This window comes from Mangifera indica, chromosome 4 (genome assembly GCF_011075055.1).
Source record: "Mangifera indica cultivar Alphonso chromosome 4, CATAS_Mindica_2.1, whole genome shotgun sequence".
In the NCBI taxonomy this organism is placed as follows: domain Eukaryota; kingdom Viridiplantae; phylum Streptophyta; class Magnoliopsida; order Sapindales; family Anacardiaceae; genus Mangifera; species Mangifera indica.
Genome location: NC_058140.1, coordinates 2995423 through 3012603, shown reverse-complemented (window position 1 = coordinate 3012603; position 17181 = coordinate 2995423). Strand labels below are relative to the sequence as shown.

The following is a 17181-nucleotide window of genomic DNA, read 5'->3' as shown; positions in this document are numbered from 1 at the left end:
GTATATTTTTGATAAGGGTATACCATTTAGCTCACGACTTTCATTATTCTATTTACATTGTATGGTTTTTCCACGATTAAACGCTTTAAATCAATGAAAATTTCTCTTATTTAAACAAATATTATACTAGTAATTCCTTTTTATAAGTAACCACTTTTATATTTTTATTATTATCTTGACTCTTGAGCCCATTTTTCAAATTTTTATTCATCTTTTGTGCGAAGCCTTTTAGTGGCTTGCCTTTAATCGTCAAGATCAAGAGTGTATTTGGGATTATTAAAAATTATTTCAATATTTAAATTGAGCATTTTATTATATTTATTATAAAACCCTTTGAGTTTATTCTAAATACAAATAGTTAGTAATTTTTTTTTGCAAAAAAATTAAAATTAAAAATAAAATTAGTTTATATAAAAAGAAAAATGGAATTTGTTCTAAGTCTTCTCTCATATTTCATGATATTTTCAATAATTGTTTATTTAAAAAAAAAAAAAAGCAAACATGAGGAAGCTCAATGAAACTATCATTGAATATTATATTATTATAGAGTGGTACTATATATATTTATTCTGAGTATATAAATACGTATACATTTATATGTGTTATCACATGATTAAATATTATTTTATTTTTAATTTAAAGTCAATCAATAATATAATAAAACATATAAAATATGTATTTATTTGTATATTCAAAATACAAATATATAATTTTGTTAATTATTATATTGGAAAATGCTTTTATACCAATAAATCCCTTTCAAATGGATAACAATATTATTTATATTTTCTTTATAGTATAAGTTTGAAATAAAAAAGTAATACTTTTTGAAAATAAGAAAAGTAATTCGAATACTTTTCAAAATAATTATATTTAAAAGAAATTTCCAATCTAAGAAAAGTATTCTACACGGTAAGATATCTTTCAATTAAAAATCCCTAAAAACGCATTTCCTTTAAAAATTATCCAAAACGAGGGCGTTTTAGTCATTTCGCAATCATCCCAGATCCATCACTCTGTTAACATGCAGTATTCTTCTTTCACTTTGGAAACTCTCAAAACAAAACGCAAAATAGCCGAAACAATTCTTCGCCGATTCGTTTTTCTTATTTTTTGTTTTCCTTCTCTTTAAATCGCCAGATCTGAGCTTGAAATTCGTCTTTTGTTTCACGAAGAGGGAAAGATCATGAAACGACGTCGTTGATTCTCTGCGCTTTTTAATCGTGGAACCGAGGATAAGGATTGAATTGTTAGGGTTTTGGTTGCGATTTTCATGGCGGAGACAGCGATTCCTGCTGGAGTCCTTCGTAATCTCGCCGATAAGCTCTACGAGAAGCGCAAAAATGCTGCCCTCGAGGTGAAATGAATTTTCGTTATTTCTTTCTTGAATTTCTCAGAATCTTTAGAAAGTAGTTGAATTCGTCGTCTTTTTCTGATGTCTAGCGTCTTGTATGTGTCTGTAGATTGAAGGAATAGTGAAGCAGTTGGCGATGGCGGGCGAACACGAGAAGATTACGGCGGTCATCAATTTGTTGACCACCGAGTTTACCTACTCTCCCCAAACGAACCACCGCAAGGTTTTAGATTTTTTTCTTTAGTTTGTTAATTTTGTTTAAATTTCTATGTTTGAGTTTTAGTAAATAAAAATATTATGTGCTTTTAAAGTAAAGGATTATTCATGTGACATTTAACTTTAAATTTGTAATTAATTGTGGAAAATACAGAATTGTTATGCTTAGATGTAAGAAGTTGCAGATTCATATCAATATATAGTAATGACATTCGGTAACTGGAATTGAAATGACAGATAGATTTCTTATTTTGGTGCAAGTCGTATAATTACTGAGTCTTTACATTACTGTACTTATAAAGTTTCTATTTTTGATCGAATTTGGGTTGTTTATTGACTCATTGTAATGAATGAATGAAATTGTGTGTTGTGCAGGGAGGATTGATAGGATTAGCCGCTGCCACTGTTGGGTTGTCTTCTGAAGCAGCACAGCATCTTGAGGTGAGTTCTATTTTTTATTATTTTTTAATGTTGTGATGTTCATTTAATCTAATTCAGATTTTTATGTGTGAATCGTTAAACTTTGAGTTGTTGTTTAATGCCAACCTTTTGAATGATAGTTGTAGCTATTATTTAATGTTCATTTAGGATAATATTCTCTTTGTCACTATTTGTTTATCTATTTATAACATATGTCAAGTCATCTGTTTATAACATATGTGTGGAGTGTGGTGTTCATCTTCAGAGTGCAGAAGGGGAAGGGGTGTGTACTAGATTAATTAAACCTTATACTTCTAAAATGTATATCAATGATGCTCTTGTATAATTTATTACTGAATACTTTTCTTTTGTGTGCTGATTTTTCTCCTTTTTCATGTTCTTCATTCTTATACTCATGATTTCTATTAATATAATCTTCTACATTATTCGGTATCAAATTTTCTTGTCTGTTGGTTTTCCTCTTTCTTTGCTGGTTCTTTCTTATGTATTATTCTGGTGTGACACTACAGCAAATAGTGCCTCCCGTGCTTAGTTCTTTCTCTGATCAAGATAGCAGAGTTCGTTACTATGCATGTGAAGCTCTGTATAACATTGCGAAGGTGAGATTTGATTGGGTGAACTTACATTTTGTGGCTTCATCCCCCATAAATTTATTGAGATTTATATGTTATTCATTTGCTGCTGCACCACAGGTCGTAAGAGGAGATTTCATCATATTCTTCAATCAGATATTTGATGCATTATGTAAGCTTTCGGCAGATTCAGATGCCAATGTGCAAAGTGCTGCACATCTTTTGGATCGCCTTGTAAAGGTGGATTCCCCATCCCTGCCTTAAATATTTAACTTATTGTAATTTTCTGAAGTAGGAATTCATTTTTGTTGGATCAATTCTCAGATTTTACTATGTGAAACAGGACATTGTCACTGAAAGTGATCAATTCAGGTGCTCAATCTTCTATCTCAAATATAACTTGCAAGCTCTTGTGTTTAGAGACGAAAAGTGGAACAAGAATTTTGCAACTGCTTTTATAATGTAATTTTTTTTGTTTTATGGTGTTTATTTTCCTCAGCATTGAAGAATTTATACCCTTGTTAAGAGAGCGGATGAATGTTCTAAATCCCTATGTCCGACAGTTTTTGGTTGGATGGATCACTGTATTGGACAGTGTTCCAGATATTGATATGTTGGGTTTTCTTCCTGATTTTCTTGATGGTAAATAGTATATAACATTTAAAAATTGCCTTTTTCCTCCTGATTTTCAAGTATTCTTCTCTTCTATTTTGAGATTAAACTCAGAAATTCTTGATAAATTTCAGGTTTGTTTAATATGTTAAGTGATTCTAGTCATGAAATACGGCAACAAGCTGATTCAGCCCTTTCAGAGTTTCTTCAAGAGATTAAAAACTCCCCAGTAAGACTTCTACTAAAATTTCAAATTTCTGATTTTACTATTCGTTGCTGTGATATCTGCTTTCTGATTACTTGCCTTTTAGCATTTCTTTCTTTGTATCATTTTAGGGTCGTATGCTTTATGTTGGATTTGTGATGCCAACGGAAAATGGTTTTTTAGTGGATCATATGCATCAAGTTTTTTGTCATGAATTCTTTTGTTCATTTTTAATTTTCTGACTCGAGCAGTGCTACTCTTGAAGTCTGTAGATTATGGTCGCATGGCTGAAATACTGGTTCAGAGGGCATTTTCTGCAGATGAGTTTACTCGGTTAACAGCCATCACTTGGGTAAAGTATAATCAGTCTCTTCTTCCAATCCCTTTTTTTCTTAAATAAAAGTTCTTTACTTTTCTTTCTTCTAAAACAGTGAATATTGGCAGCTTTTACTGTTTCTTATTTGCACCTCATATATAAATAGTCGAACTTTTCAATTTCTTGATTGAACAGATAAATGAGTTTGTAAAACTTGGTGGGGACCAGCTAGTTCCCTACTATGCTGATATTCTAGGAGCCATTCTACCTTGTATATCTGACAAAGAAGAAAAAATTCGAGTGGTAATATAAGCTACCTTTTCTGTGATAAATTAAAGAATTAGTTGCAGTGCCTTTGGGTATATTGGTGAATGAACTTTTCTCCCCCCTTTTTCTGCTGTAAGGTTGCTCGTGAAACCAATGAAGAGCTTCTTGCAATTCAGGCTGATCCAGCAGAAGGATTTGATGTTGGAGCAATCCTCTCTATTGCAAGGAGGTGTAGTTTTGTAATCTGGGAAAAAAAAATCTAGTTTCATGAGTGAGTTATGATGTTTAACTATAAATGATTACTGAAGTGATTGCTAGTTATTTTGACTGAGTAGGCAACTATCTAGCGAATGGGAGGCTACTCGGATTGAAGCATTGCACTGGATATCAACCCTTTTGAATAGACATCGAGCTGAGGTAACTGGACATTTGGTTGTTAATCATGTGAACGTCTGGTGCGTGCATGTTCTCATGTCATTTGCCTATATATTATAATTTATTGTGTAAGACAATACTATAATGTGTATTAGATTTTAGTGAAATGACATAACTGTTAAACTAGCTGATCTTATTAAAAAATATACTGCCTTAGTTTATCTGACATTTTGATACACAGTTTTGTTTGGTTTCTTGACTAGTTCAGTGTCTCAAACAGACCTGAAACTACTGTGCATACCTGGAGTATTGACTTAATTGTGTTTGTGTCCTTTTTATTGAAAATGATTTTTATGTTGATAATGGGCAGTTTCAATTTCTTCACAGGTCTTGTGTTTTCTGAATGAAATCTTTGACACCCTTTTAAAAGCACTGTCAGATCCTTCTGATGAGGTAAATTTTTTCTCCATAATCTCTGATTGTTCTTCCAGTATGGTTTTCTAGTTTTATTATTATGAAACTTGGTTCATATACTTACTTATGTTTCTTTTGCCTGGGACTTAAATAATTACCTTACACTTTTGTATTTTATTTGACATTATTCTCCATCATGTAACTTAAATAAAAAGGAAATTTGGATTTTTTCCCAGGTAGTGCTCCTGGATATTGAGGTTCATGCATGCATTGCAAAAGATCAACAGCATTTTCGCCATCTTGTTGTTTTCTTAGTTCATAATTTCCGGATCGATAATTCTCTTCTGGAGAAGTTAGTCTCTTTCCTTGTTGTTTTTTTAATCTTGTAGAATGGTGTGTCACCTACTTTCTCTCTATTGTAATTGTGCTTTCTTTGGTTTCTTTAGGCGTGGTGCTTTGATAATCCGCCGACTTTGTGTACTTTTAGATGCTAAGAGGGTATACCTGGAATTCTCTACTATACTTGAGGGAGAATCGGACCTGGATTTTGCATGTATTATGGTTCAGGTTTTCCTCTATTCATAGGCCAATGCAATTCCAGAAATGAAGACATAGCTGAGATAAAATTAGAAAAAAAAAAAAATTGAAATGGTTTATTCAATAGATTCATCATTTCACTTAAGTATTTTTATTCTTATTTTCATTTATAACCAAACTATACTTTTTTTTTTCTTCTTTCAGGCTTTAAATTTGATTTTACTTACATCCTCAGAATTATCTGAGCTTCGAGATCTCTTAAAAATATCACTGATCAACCCTGCTGGGAAAGAATTATTTGTTTCTTTATATGCTTCATGGTGTCATTCACCTATGGCAATTATAAGTCTTTGTCTATTAGCTCAGGTAAGAATTTAAAACTTTCTTATATCTGTCTATTTTGTTTGTGTGTCATACCTTCCCAGTGAACCCCTTGCCTTTTTTTTCATAGCCATTTATGAAGTCCTACTAATGATGTTGGTTGTTTTTATTTTTTTGACAGACATACCAGCATGTCAGTACTGTCATTCAGTCGCTAGTGGAGGAAGATATTAATGTAAAATTTTTGGTCCAGCTGGATAAATTGATTCGTTTGCTGGAAACTCCTACCTTTGCTTATCTTAGATTGCAGGTGCTCAAGTTGAACACTATGTTCTGATTTCGCTTACTATTGGGTCATTCCAGTGTCTTGTGAATGTTGAGCTTGTTTCACAATCAGATTTACATACAAAATATGTCTTCCTTTTTCGCACATAATTTTCTTCCAGTTGTCTATTCTACTTGCGAGGTTTGCAAAGATGTTTGTTGTTCTGTAGGTTGCCAGAAAGCTTTTTTCTTTTCCTTTGTTTTTTTTTTTAAATAACAATTGCATGGAACTGTTTAACATTCTTGCAGAAAGCCCTCTCTGTCACTGGTGAAAGCTTCATGAGTTGGGATTAAGGACATTTGTAATGAATGATTTTTTTTCTTGTGGCCTTAATTTTAGGTCATTGCCTGTAGATACTAGCAATTCGACATTAAGTAATAGTTGATTTTTTTATTTTATTTCTCATTCATAAAAATATTTTTGTTTTGAGACTCAAGAATTTCTACATTGAAACAGTTGGTTTTATCCATGGTGGTTTATGATTTTGCATATCTGGTAGTAAAGCTGTTAGTTATTTTACTGATTTTGTCCTCTCAAGACCAAGAGATACCTGAAATGGCTGAGCAATTATGTAATTTGCAGCTTCTTGAACCTGGAAGATATATGTGGTTATTGAAAGCCTTGTACGGTCTTCTTATGTTGCTTCCCCAGGTATGTTTCGGGCATTTTGATATTTTTATCTATCTCTAATTTTTTATTTTGAAGTGGACCAAACTTGCAAGCCTATGCTTATATATATTTTTGGTCCAAAACTTTATATGTTACTGCTTGGAAGCTTTTAGAATGGTTTCTATTTTTTAGTAGATATATGAAGATCAATTCAACATAGTTTTATTAAAAACTCCAGCCCAATTATCATTTGTGATTTCTGCTGATAATCAGTCCCATTTTTAACCTTTGTCATGACTCATTATTGCAGCAAAGTGCAGCCTTTAAGATACTACGGACTCGTTTGAAGACTGTACCGTCATATTCTTTCAATGGCGAGCAATTCAAGTGGATATCTTCAGGAAATCCTTACTCTCTGACAACTGGATCACAATTCACTGAAGATGGTGACTTGAACTCAGACACGGAGACCTCACACAGTGGAATTAACTTTACTTCAAGGCTGCAACAGTTTAATCAAATGCAGCACCAGCATCGGATGCATGTGAAAGCAAAAGCGCAGTTGCGGAATAATTCTGCTTCAGTATTGAAGGTTTGTTGAGTTTTATCTATTATCTGCTAGTCTTCAGTCGTGAATTAGTTCTAAACAATCTATAACAAAATGAAAGGATACAAACATAATATTTGAGCACATTCAGGAAATGCTGGTATCCTAATTGCTTGCTTGCGTAATATATTGGGTGGTTTCCCTAGCTCAACCATAATGGAATTTTATTTTAGTTGTAGAGATTGAGGTATTGAGATGATCTTACTAGTCCCATTTCCCCAACCTATGCTACAAAACTTTGAGTTCATGAGGGATTGGCGGCAAATAGTACATTGTTGGTAAGCGGCAATATGCATTGTCTTAACTTTAATTGAAATCTGAGCTATGGCGGGGCAATTTGGCAATGCAGTGAAGTTCTTGTTTCCAGCACTTATTTGTAACATGTCTCTGTTGTAGTATTCTTTTCATATCTTATTGTATCTTGTTCAAATTTACTGGCACATTTTCAATTGTCACTGACATATTTGGGATCTTCACTGTCACCTGTTGAATTTGCAGGAGGTGCAAACACTGCAAGAACCACACCAATTGTCTGACGCAAGTAAGCCTTCTTCAAGATCATCCAAGAAAGGTCCAGGGCAATTGCAACTTTAGCCTCCAAATGATACCTGGTATAAATTGTAAAATTGTATATCCTAGTAGTTTATGTTAATTGAAGAAGTTATGGAAGGTTGGGATGATGATGATGAAGAAGAAGATGAAAATTGGGTTTTACATCAAGTTAAAAGGCTTAGGTTTTAGCCTGAGCTAATTCTTTTTCTTTTTTTCTATGTAATTGGAACATGCCCATGTGGTTGTGTTATTTTTATTATGAACCATATGGGGCTGCAGGGAGATATATAATTTCAGAAAATGCAGTTTGTCCTTTTTCTGTTTATCTGTTTTACCTGCACAGCAATCAAATTATACAAATAAGCTAAATTCATGTACACATCATAGACCTTTTTGGTACAGTATGCATCTTTCTTTATTCATTTGTTGTGTGCTTCCAGCTATTATTCGCGGCTTCCTCTCTCTTTCCCTACCATTATTACAATCTGAATATCTTGAAAATTTCACCATTTTATCAATATTTATTGATATATTGTGTTAGGCTCTGTATGGAAAACTTCTGTTTGTTTTTCTTGTGGTGGCTGAAGACAGACTGTAGGCATGATCTTCAAAACCATGACAGTCATCTTCGAGTCTTGATAGGGGAGGATTTGAGTAATGCCAGCTTGGGTTTTTAGTCTATATTTGATTCAGAAGAGCTGACCTTGAGTTGAAATTTACATTCGGATTGAGTTTGAGGTCTCGTTGGTAATTCTTTATTAAAACTTCTCGTTTTCAGTGATTTTTTTATTCTATGAAAATTGATCTTTTTTGGCTTCTTTTTCAATGTTTTTTTCAGACAACTGTTTTTGCTTGCATTACTGTTTACCATTTTAGGTCAGCTTGAGCTTGAACTTGTTTTGGATTTGAGCCAAGCTTGCATTGATTCTTGTTTGAGCTCATTTGATTCGGATACACCCCTGGCCTTTGGGTGATTGGTCTCTTGAGACCAATAAGGTCACCAACCTTGCCAGTTACATAACGCTGTCTCACCATTGATTTCACCATATTTGAGAGTACGATTTGACCATGTGGTAAATAGTTAGGACAAAAGAAGGGACGATGAAGTAGAAGAAACAAGCGATTGACATTACAAACAAGCAGTTTAGTGGGAGCGAAAGTAACTCATTATTTTAACTGTTACTATACACAAATTTACATTTTCACTCTTCTGCTAGTCAATTATACAGAAAACTGAAGAAAACCGACTATTTATCCCTCCTAAAACACCAACCAGCTTTATATGGTGAAACAAAACTCCAAACTTCATGCCTTCTGGATATAGTTTATAGAGCATATATCCTCTCAAGGTCAGAATTATATTCATCGACATCGGATATATTTGCAGAGTATGACCACGAGAATGACTTGCTTCCACTTGCCCTTCTAATGCGTCTCTGTGAGTCGCTGCGGAAGAACCCAAAATGTTGTCTGAAAACAAAATAGCACATACTTGCCAGTGTTCCAACAAGAATTGGTGCTCCCATCAGGGTTATGGTGATAGCCATCCAGGAATGTCCGTTTCCCACAACAACAAATGCTATTGACAGAAACGCTCCACAAGTGCATGCACAGGCAGCCCACATCAGTTTATTTACAACTGAAACAAGCTGCTTCTGAGCCCTAGTGTCCCAGGCCACCAAAGTGATCTGAACCACCACCACGGCAAGAGATATGAAGAGGGACGTGGCGTTTAAAAGGCAGAATGCACGGAAACCTACTTGATCAGCAATGTTAGCCTTCCCTGCCTCCGATCCTTCCTTTATATATTGGCCTGGTAGACTGAATAATGCCAAGAAAGCTATAGATGCAAAAAGAACAGCAACAACTGTGATAGAATTGGTGGTGTTCTGCACAGCTTCTCGGTGAAGCTTCTTTAGTTCCTTTGCAATACCAGTAACCCGTCTATTGGTTTTTTCGTTTTGTATGAGTTGAGCACTTACTTCATGCTTAATATCACTCACAGTCCTCTTAAGCTCCATCACTTCATCCACTTGACCAACATACCTTGCATGCTTGGCACCAGCCTCTGCAAGAGCTTCCTTGATTTCTAATGAAGATTCTCCATATTGGAGTTTGTCAGCCAAATCCATTGCAGTTTCTTGCTGATTATTGATGGCATTGACGTCGATGGACTTGTAACTAAGCAATAGGCATATTATCTGAAACAGACAACAAAATGTTACTACTACAAACATCAGCGAAATTGATAGAAAGGGAACATTTCACTCGAGGATGCTACAGAAGCATGAAAAAATTAAGGTCTTCAGGTTTTTTAATATGCTAGAGACAACCTTATAAATAAAAAACCAGAAATTTCAGGGTCTATGTTTCATCATGGATGCTTGAAGAATCCCCAAATAGCAGGTCGTTCGTTAATAAAAAATTCAAGGTTGTGGAAATTATGTCCCTTCAAGGGTCATTCGGTTCATGTGTAAAAAAGATTACTTTAGTAATATATATTTTATTACTTACACTTCCTTATTTATTTTATCAGTAACGGCAATTTTTTATTATCAATAGTAATGTGACAGGTAATATAGGTGATAATTTGATTACCACCTTCACCTAAAGATTAAAAGATTATCGAGATAATCTTGATTTTATTATAATTATATTTTTATTTATTAATTTTTTTAGAAAAAAATACCCTTATTTTCAATTAATATAATAAATAATATAAAAAATATTTTAGAATAATTATATCCAAGGACATTTAAGTAAAATAATTTGCTTGTATTCCTTAATTATCTTTAACCAAACACAATAATTATTTATTTTTGCCGAATTTTATTAAATATAGTAATCATTTATTCCCAATAATCTTTTAAGTAATTTATCTTCAAGGTAATTTTTTAATTTTGGTAATAAAACATTCTCTAAACCAAACGCCCCTTTAGTGTTAGAATCAAGAATACTGATATACTTTGTGCTAGTAGATGAGTGAAAGATTTAAAATAATTAATGACAAGAAGTTCGCGAGACTGTGATGCATTAACAAAACATACCTGTGGACGACATTTCCTTGTAGCTATATGAACTGCCGTATTACACTTCTTGTCACGTTCATTTAGAATCGAGTGATCGGCAAGTAATATATCCTCTACTACTGAAGGACACTGACCCTTTACAGCCATATGGAGAGCAGTTTGACCTTTCTTGTCTTTGATGCTGACAATTCCAGGATCACGATCGATCAGAGTTTTCACTATATCAACGAGGCCATACCTTGCAGCTGTGTGCAATGCTGTTTTTCCATTTTTTCGAACTATTCTTATGCAACTAACATCAGCATCCAAGATGGCATTCACCACATCTAAATGACCTTTCACAGCCGCTGAATAAAGGGGGCTAGTGTTTGAGGAGTCACATGACTTGCAAAGCTCAGGCCAAATGCTTAAAAGTTCCCTCACAATCCCTAAACAGGATAAAAGCCAGGACCATATCAAGTTACAAAAACTACACAGATCTGGGACATGAAGTACTGGTGTCAATGACTATTGTGTTCCTACTTCTAGCAGATTTCATTAATGGGAATACTTCATGGGTGGGTATTTGCCTTTTTCAAACTTAATGGGTGGGAAATTGTCATTTCAACAAATCTTGGGTGGGAAATAGTCTTTTGGCCTTACATAAAATAGGTCTCTATCACAATTCTCTAACCTACTATCATTAGAAAACCTGTATTAGTCACACTAGCCAGGGCAAATTTACAAGCAGATGAGAAGGTAATGTTATTTTTCAAAAACCTTTTAAGCATCTGAAACCTTTATAGAAAAATTACTAATTTCTCGCCTCTCCTTTCAAGACAAACAAATTGTGAATGCAGAAATGAGGAAACCATGCGAAATGATATTATGAATTTTCAAGTGTTTCAAGCAAGACAAGCTATCAGCAAGATTTTGCAACATCAAACTAGAACCACAATTAGATTAGCTAGTCGATTGTTAATCAATCATTGATATATTCTACTATAAACAAAGGCAACAATTTATTTGGTAGCATGTCAACATAATGATTAGCCTTACCCATATTACAGAAAATAAACATAGCTATTAATTGGGAATTATATATAATAAATTTATAACTATATATATATACAAAATATGTAGTACACTTATGAAATGAGATTGGGTAGTTATGAAACATGTATGGTACGTATGGACAGTTATGAAATGGGATTGGACAGTAATGAAACATGTTTGGGCAATTTTTAGCCAATCTCCTTATTGATCAATGAAAAGAATCTTTTGAGATTTTCAGTCCTTTTTCTTGCTTCTTTCCGGATGAAGCAATCCTTCTTCTAGGTTCCTAAAACATATGTAATAAAAACTTTGTCTAATGTTTTGAAGGTTCGATTTCAGTTATTTAGACATTCATGACACACAAAATGTAGTGGTTCTCTCACAACACAAAAATTCACTAAATCAATTCCAAAGCTTTTGAATCTCCTTCAATGAAGCATAAAAACAACCACTGACACTCCATCAGAACAAACTTATCATAAAATGCAAAGAGGGAACAAATAAAGAGCTGCTACTTCAAAAACAAATTATAAACTAAACTAGCTTAAATCTTAGTCTTTGTTTCGATAATTTTGCAACTAAATCAGTTTCCTTCTCCAAAACCACTATGACTAACAAGTAAACTAATCCAATTAGAACACCCCACAAAGAAATAATTAAATCAAATCAAGCAAAACCTACAAAAGATAGATCAAAATCAAACATACCCAAGTGGCCATTTTTAGCAGCAACATGAAAGGCATCCATATCAGACTTGGACTTGATCTTCACAATATCAACATCACAAAACTTAAGCAAGTAACTAAACACCTCCTGAAAATTATTATCAGCAGCCACATAGAGGGCAGTCTCCCCAGCATCATTTTGCATAGCCATCAGATCAGAGACCAAAGAAGAGCCATCAGAAGCCTCACCTGTTGTCAACTCATCAACAATCCTTTCCAGGGCATCAAGGTCACCGGATCGGACGGCCGAGAAAAAAGATTGGTGGGTGATGAACCTGAGTGACTTTGACTCCATCTTTACATAACAACCCGGTTAGCTCTCTCTCATCTCAAGCTTGTTTCTTTCTGTCCACAAATGCAAAGAAAAGATCCAAACAAAACAAACCCACTTCTCTATTAAAGTCTTCCTTCTTCTGGATCTTCTTCTTCTTGCAATTGAATGAAGAGAAGACTGAGACTAATGTGAGAGAGACTGCACCACTTTGTATCTTTCTTGCAATTTTTCTTTTCCTTTTGCAAGGTTGAGTGGTAAAGATGATTGACTGATTGAATATTGAGTGGTGGATACTAAAAATTTCTCGAAGATTTTGATAAGGAAATTGGGGTCTACAATCTTTTGACGGCAAACATGTTGTGACAGTTGACTCTTTCTTCATTATCTTCATATTTTTTAATGACCAGAAGGCATCTGCATACTGTTCGTTTTGTTATGTATTTTTTGTGTAAAAAGCTCCAGGATTTATGGCAATTTCCTCCTCAATATTTAAAAAAAATAACAGTTATACCATATGTAGTTTAAATATAAATTGAAGAAATGAAAAAAGAAAAGAAAAGAATATATATTGGATTAAGGGTTTAAGGGGTGGATTCTAGCTTAGTTGAACTCAAGTTTGGGTCTGTTTGAGTTTGATATAGCTTGAGTTCGAGCTCACCTAAATTGAGTTTGTTTGTAATTTAATCAAGCCGAATCGATAATCAAACTAGACCCATTTCGGCTTAAATCCATTTCTAAAGGACATTAATATATGAGCAATGTCATATACATACTTTTGAATACACAATTAAGTATACAAATAATCTATCATCATATGATTAAGTATTACTTTATATTTAATTCAAAATCAGTTAATTACATGATAATACATCATCTGTGTATTCGATTGGATTCTCAAAAAAGTATGCACAATAGTTTTATTTTTAATATCTTAGGATAGAATAATCAATTTTTTGGATGAATTTATTACTTTTCAAAACCTTTGGTTTGTATGGGAAGTTCCAAATCCCTAAGGAGGAAATTTAAGAGCCGTAGAAACTAGCAGTAATTACTGTTACAATGGTAAAATTGTAAATAGAAGACTGAGAGTTACTAAAATGAGAAGCTGAGATTTAAAGGTTCAAATTCTATGTCCCACCTGAACTTTGATTGAATAACCTTTCACCCCTCAAGTTTGAGAGATCCCTATGTCCACCCATCATCTACTTTCGTTAGTGAAAACCATTGAGTGTTATTATAAATTACCAACCTATCACGTTTTAATAAAATTACAAAACTATCATCAATATTTAATACAAATACCCTTTTCTTCAATGGATTATTTTCATAAACCCATTTCTGATCACTTAATTTGAATCATATCTATAACTTCAACGTTTAATTATATATAATATAATCATAAAAAACCTCGCTAAAATTATAAAAATATTTGAAATTAATCCTTTATTGGGCTAAAAAATCATCTAATGTTTTTGATGATTGGTATTAGTTTCCCAAGGGCTAAAATTTTGGAGAATTCCTATATTAAGTAATTATATAGGTTAATATAACAAGTAATTAAGTCTTAGGGTTTAAAACTAGATGTTTTGATATATTTTTACAAGTTATCATCCAACTTCTATTAAAATTTGAAGCTATAAATAAAAGGATATTCTCACATTTGTAAATTCCCACCCTGAAGTTTTGAAAATCTAAATACTCACCTGTCATCAAATTTTTGTTAAAATTTTTTTATTAAGGTTAAAGGTAAAAAGATCATTTAACCAGTAATATTAAAAAAAATATATAAATGTTTAAATCATTTTTCCCTTTTGGTTTGAAAAACTAATAATTTCCTCCCAAATTAAGTTTTGAAAAGTTACATTTTCCTCCTTAAGGTTTATAAATCTTCCTTTCATTCTCTAGCGATCGCCTTTGACTGAGCCATCTTCTTTCTCCACTGCTAACGATGGAAGATAACACCTCTCTTTCTACCTCCAATAACAAAGGCTTCATCTAAATGATGAAGGATTCATCATTTAGACAAATTGTTTGATTCGTTATTGTTCAGACAAAGACAAAGAAGAATTAGATTATTTGTCTTAATCTAGACGACGATGAATCAAACGATTCAACTTGTTCTGAATGATGATGAGTTAGATGATTCATCTTGGTTTAGATGACAATGAATCTTTTGTTGTTCATATGAAGGATGGCTGGACTTTCCTTCTCCGTTTGATGATGATGACGACGACTTAGAGACAACACACACCGAGAATAAAAGGTTGCCAAAGATAGATTGCGTCAGTCACAGGAAGAGAAGGTAGTCGAACGAGTATGGAAGGTCATGAGAAAATGGATGGAAGATTTTGAAACCTTGGGGGAAAATTTTTTTTTTCAAAATTTAAATCATAGAAGGAAATTATTAATTTTTCAAACCAAAGGAGAAAATGATATAAACTTTTATATTTTTTAATATTACTGGTTAAATGTAACATCTCTACCTAGAAGTACTATCCTCCAAAGGAGAAATATTACAAAATTGATATTTGGAGCAATTATTTTAAAGCAAATTTTTAAAATGAACTCCTCAGTAAAAATGTTTAGAAATTATTCTAAGAAAACTGAAAATCTGGAAGTGAATAAAAGATGTCTATATCACATATGAAAACTTATCTAAAAAGTATTTGGAAAACATGGAGAAATCATATACAACTATACAATCATCTGAAAAAGGCCAAAAGTCAACAATAAAATACGACTGTATGCATGTAACATAAACCAGAGATAACCTGCTCTAGTCCGGATCTATCTTTGCTGACCTAACCTTGTTTGGCAGCTACCTCGATCACCTGTACCTGTAATCATGACAGAAAAGGAAATTAGAGATAGGAACACTCAATAAAGGGAAAGAATTAAGTAAACTATCTTATTTCCTGTTCTAAATCACTTTCGGGACTCAATTTCACATTATAACCACCTTAAGGAATTGAGGGGATAATCTAGTTCATCTTTTACTATTTGGGTCACACTTTGTCCTATTTGGTGTCCATTTGATACTTTTTGAAGCTGACTACAGGGATTTGACACATTTCTAAACTCGAGCTCTCTTCCTTTCTCTAACTACAACATTTCTTAATCTAAATTGTACTCTACTACGAGCATGTTTTATTGCGAGTAGACCCTACTGTGAGTCTATGTTCTACTACGGATGTGTCATACTGTGGATGTGCCCTACTACGGGTGGTGTAGCTTAAAGTGCCCCCTCATAGTTTGTAGCATGCATGCGTGTTTTATCTCTTACTAATATTGTTTCCATCTAAAACTATTTATAACCCACCAGACCACACTCTTGGGACGACCCTTGAATCCTGAGCCCTAAATTCTTTTTCTTGCTTTTCTTTATTTTCTTTTTCTTTTTTTTTCTCTCATTTCTTTCCTTTCTTTCTTTTCTTTCTTTCTTTCTTTCCAAAAACTGTAAATTACTATTTATGAGACTGTTCATTTGTTAGGGCAGTCTTTTTGTTCATGCAATTTAATAATCCAAACGGTTTCTAATTCATACAAACTATATATAATTGAAAAAATGATTAAAAAAGTTTTTCAACAAGCTATAACATCACTCATGATTCATCAGATAAGACAATCAAAACGTGGGATGAAATAAGTGGCAAAAAATTGTATTTACTATTTATTTGGTAAGATAGTCCTTTTGTTCATACAATTTAATAGTCCAAATGGTCTATAATTCATACAAGCTATATATTATTAAAAAGAGGATTCAAAGAGCTTTCCAACAAGTTATAATAGCACTCATGATTCATCAGATAAAATAGTCAAAACGTGAGATGAAATTAATGACAAAACTGTAAATATTATCCAACTCTCTGTTATAAACAAAATCACATACATAGATACCCCAAATGACAAAACAATATTTCTCAACTTCAAATCATCATTTATAACATAGATGCAAGGAACCAAAAACATAAAACGTGAAACATACCAAAAATAATATCACTTACCTTGTTTCAAGCCAATCTTTGTTAAGTTGGCTCCTTCTTCTTTATCTTGCTTCTTTGATCACCGAACCACCTTAAATCAACAGCAAAACACGCTAACATATTCATATAATATGCATTCAAGATATATAAACATAGGTAAAGGAAAAAGAAGGAGATCTTTTGGTTACCAAAGCTTCCAAAATGATTCCTTTTTTTTTCTTTTCTTATTTTGTCTTCCAAAACCTCTTCAATTCCTTCCTTTTTCTTTACAAAACAAAAGAAAACAACATGAAGGAGGCTGACTTCCGGAATGGACGAGAGAAGATGATGGAAAAGGCATAAATTCTCTTTTTTGTCTTTTCTCTCTTTAGATATATACAAACTTTTTAATATATATATATATATATATATA

At 33.0% G+C, this 17181-nt stretch overlaps 2 protein-coding genes across 2 annotated transcripts; one reads left to right on the top strand and one right to left on the bottom strand.

Annotated features, from left to right (window-relative positions):
• The first annotated feature begins 992 nt into the window (after window positions 1–992).
• Window positions 993–8145, top strand: LOC123212745 (protein VAC14 homolog). Its single transcript, XM_044631924.1, has 20 exons — window positions 993–1357; window positions 1464–1577; window positions 1946–2011; window positions 2521–2610; window positions 2704–2823; window positions 2927–2955; window positions 3083–3225; window positions 3330–3424; window positions 3666–3752; window positions 3912–4019; window positions 4121–4212; window positions 4319–4400; window positions 4746–4811; window positions 5009–5124; window positions 5219–5339; window positions 5514–5675; window positions 5812–5940; window positions 6538–6606; window positions 6875–7156; window positions 7670–8145. The coding sequence occupies exons 1-20, from the start codon at window positions 1274–1276 to the stop codon at window positions 7763–7765; spliced, it is 2151 nt and encodes a 716-aa protein (XP_044487859.1). The 5' UTR covers window positions 993–1273; the 3' UTR covers window positions 7766–8145.
• Window positions 8146–8830: 685 nt separating this feature from the next.
• Window positions 8831–13120, bottom strand: LOC123212747 (ankyrin repeat-containing protein At2g01680). Its single transcript, XM_044631925.1, has 3 exons — window positions 12495–13120; window positions 10771–11180; window positions 8831–9924 (listed from the first exon to the last, which is right to left on the bottom strand). The coding sequence occupies exons 1-3, from the start codon at window positions 12805–12807 to the stop codon at window positions 9049–9051; spliced, it is 1599 nt and encodes a 532-aa protein (XP_044487860.1). The 5' UTR covers window positions 12808–13120; the 3' UTR covers window positions 8831–9048.
• Between the last annotated feature and the right edge of the window lie 4061 nt (window positions 13121–17181).

Excerpts from the sequence above, each read along its gene's own strand:
- LOC123212747 (XM_044631925.1), bottom strand. The coding sequence starts at position 12,807 with ATGGAGTCAAAGTCACTCAGGTTCATCACCCACCAATCTTTTTTCTCG. Across the intron at positions 11,181-12,494 it reads TGCTAAAAATGGCCACTTGG|GGATTGTGAGGGAACTTTTA; the intron begins GTATGTTTGATT and ends TATCCTGTTTAG. Across the intron at positions 9,925-10,770 it reads CAAGGAAATGTCGTCCACAG|ATAATATGCCTATTGCTTAG; the intron begins GTATGTTTTGTT and ends TGTCTGTTTCAG.
- LOC123212745 (XM_044631924.1), top strand. The coding sequence starts at position 1,274 with ATGGCGGAGACAGCGATTCCTGCTGGAGTCCTTCGTAATCTCGCCGAT. Across the intron at positions 1,578-1,945 it reads CCCAAACGAACCACCGCAAG|GGAGGATTGATAGGATTAGC; the intron begins GTTTTAGATTTT and ends TGTGTTGTGCAG. Across the intron at positions 4,812-5,008 it reads TGTCAGATCCTTCTGATGAG|GTAGTGCTCCTGGATATTGA; the intron begins GTAAATTTTTTC and ends ATTTTTTCCCAG.